General features: G+C 52.2%; 1 protein-coding gene across 5 annotated transcripts in view; it reads right to left on the reverse strand.

Annotated features, from left to right (window-relative positions):
• The window catches only part of TSPAN16 (tetraspanin 16), a 10,113-nt gene extending 7,921 nt beyond the window's left edge, over positions 1–2,192 (reverse strand). For all 5 annotated transcript variants that reach the window (XM_006161516.2, XM_006161515.2, XM_006161514.2 and 2 more), the window contains exons 1-2: positions 2,013–2,192; positions 546–743 (exon numbers count right to left, since the gene is read on the reverse strand). In XM_006161516.2, the coding sequence (XP_006161578.1) occupies positions 546–743; positions 2,013–2,081 (267 nt within the window). In that variant the 5' untranslated portion in view covers positions 2,082–2,192. The remainder of the gene's footprint in view (positions 1–545; positions 744–2,012) is intronic.
• Positions 2,193–2,612: the final 420 nt, after the last annotated feature.

Raw genomic sequence — 2,612 nt, forward strand, 5'->3', positions numbered from 1 at the left:
GGGCACACGCCCTATAGAAAAAAAAAAAAAAAAAAAAAAAAAATCCTGATTGGAGAATGGAGCAGAAGGGATAGCCGAATTCCCTAGGGATGATTTCTCACTTTCCCTCTCTGTGTCTCTCTGGTGAGTGCATGAGCCCTATGATAAAAATCTAAAAAAAAGAAGAAAGGAAGGAAGAAAGAAAAAACAGAAAAACTAAAAAAGGATTAAAAAACAAAAAGGATGAAATAGGGGCCAGCAGGTAGCGTGGTGGTTAAGGGCACTGGATTCTCACATGGCTGATCTTGGTTCGAGTCCCAGACCTGGTGGCTTGCTTTCTCGCTTTCGCTTTCTCTCTGTCTCTCCCTGGTCGAATTAAAATAATAATACTAATTAAGTATAATAACAAATGGAATTAAATAAACAAATGATTATTTCTTTAAAAACAAAAAGATAAGATGAAATTTTAAAAAATAAATAGGGGACCCTGAATGGTGTCTGGGGCACCCCCCCATGGGGGCTTGTAGTGGGGGGAGCTTTGGGGGCTGCGATCTGGTCCAACTTACGAATAAGAGGGTGCCTCTGCTTTCTTTCATCGCTCCGTACCACCCGGCGAGGCCGAGGAGGATGGTGACGCAGCCCATAACCAGGTACAGGAGGCTCAAGTACAGGAGGTACGCGGAGGACAGCCCGAGCACCCTCGTCAGGGTGGCCCCTCCGTACCTGACGCCGACACCCAGGCTGAGGAGGACCATGCCCGACACCTGTTGAACAGAGATCAGACGGGAAAAAGGAACATTACTAGCTTACAAACAGAGCTGCCCTGCGGTACAGGCGGAAGGAAACGGCGACCCATACAGTCGGCAAAGTGTTCACGAAGTAACAGGGCTGGGGCCAGCAGGTGGCGTGGGGTGACGGTGCTGAATCCACATGGCCGACCACGGTGTGACTCCCAGACCCGGCAGCTTGCTTTCTCACATTCCCTTTCTCTCTGTCTCTCTCTAGTGAGTGCACATGCCCTATAGCAACTTAAAAAATAATAATAAATAACATTAAATACTTATTTTTTTTAAATGACAGTACTAGGCCAGCAGGTGGCGTCATGATGAAGGCACTGGATCTCACATGGCTGACCATGGTTTGAGGCCCGGACCCCACCGCTTGAAAAATCACTCCAGGCAGGTGTGTGTGCATGTCCGAGATCCCGGGAGGAGAATGGATGAGAAAGGATTGTGGTGTGGCCATCCCACCTAGGGGGTGGTTTCTCATTTTGCCTCTCTCTGTCTCTGTCTCTGTCTCTCCCTGGTGAGCACACATGCCCTATGGCAAAAACAAAATCAACAACAACAAAAATAATGAAAGTTGGGGCCGGCAGGTGGCATGGTGGTTAAGGGTGCTAGACTCCCACATGGCTGACTGTGGTTCAAGTCCCGGACCTGGCAGCTTACTTTCTCTCTCTCTCTCTCTCTCTCTCACACTCTGCCCCTTTCTGGTCAAATTAAAACTAAATAAATAGGGGCCAGCAGGTGGCATGGTGGTCGAATAGTGGTTAAGGACACTGTATTCCCACATGGCTCACCACAGTTCGAGTCCCGGACCTGGTGGCTTGCTTTCTCACTTTCTCTCTCTCTCTCTCTTACTCTGCCCCCTTCTGGTCAAATTAAAATAAAACTAAATTAAATTAAATCATTTTTGATTAACTAAATAAAGTTAAAATAAGTCTTAAAAAATAATAATGAAGTCATAAAAGAGCAAGAAAATAGCCACTTCCTCCCGACCCCCCCGGATCGGCTGGGTTCTCTGCAGATTTTGACTTCCAGCCGAGCTCGGCCGTGCCCGACCCCAGATCTCCCGGTCCGGGTGGGCCGGAGCCTCCGCCTGTTCCCGACTGGCTGGCGGGGGCCCCCCCCACACCCTCCTGCCTCCCTGCGGGCCACAGACCCGGATGCCAATTTAGAGCAACTTATTTCTGTCTCCCCCGGTCCGTGGAGGAAGGGCTGCCGGATCCTGGAGCCGAGGGGTGACACACTTACAGCCACGAAGCCATCGAGGAACGACAACAGCTTCTTCAAGGTAGAATACGGGGTGTGGCTTTCAGCCATGTTGGCCAGACGGGGGTGCCCCAGATGTAAGTCGTTTCTCCGCCTCCGGAGTTTCTGCTTCCCACGATGACAGAGATGGAGGTTGGGGCACCCCGCTCTGCCCCCTCTCTCCCGATCGCCTCCCAGGACTGCCATCGGTGCCCTGCCTCAGTCACCGGCTTTATCATGTCACAATGGGATGCAGGGGCACCCTCATGGTACCCCAAGGTACCCCAAGCTGTCCCCTGTGGGTGCTTCATTCTCCAAACAGGGGACACTAGGGATGGAAAAAGGGCAAAGCCCCAAATGCCAGCAGGACCCTGTGGGCATGGATGGGGCCTAGCACTGCCCGCCAGGCTGGGGCCCCGGGAGGGCAGGGACCTGTCCCGCTCACAGGCGTGTCCCAGCACCTGGCATCGTAGGTCCTTGAGAAGCCGCAGGGAGGGCTGGGTGGTGACACAGCAGTAACGTGATGCTCTGTGAGCCCCACCCACATGGGAGAGTTCCCGATTTGTGACCCGGGACCTTCATGAACACGCCAGGAGCGCTCGG

The sequence above is a fragment of the Tupaia chinensis genome, unplaced genomic scaffold, assembly GCF_000334495.1.
Source record: "Tupaia chinensis unplaced genomic scaffold, TupChi_1.0 Scaffold138665_1, whole genome shotgun sequence".
In the NCBI taxonomy this organism is placed as follows: Eukaryota; Metazoa; Chordata; class Mammalia; order Scandentia; family Tupaiidae; genus Tupaia; species Tupaia belangeri.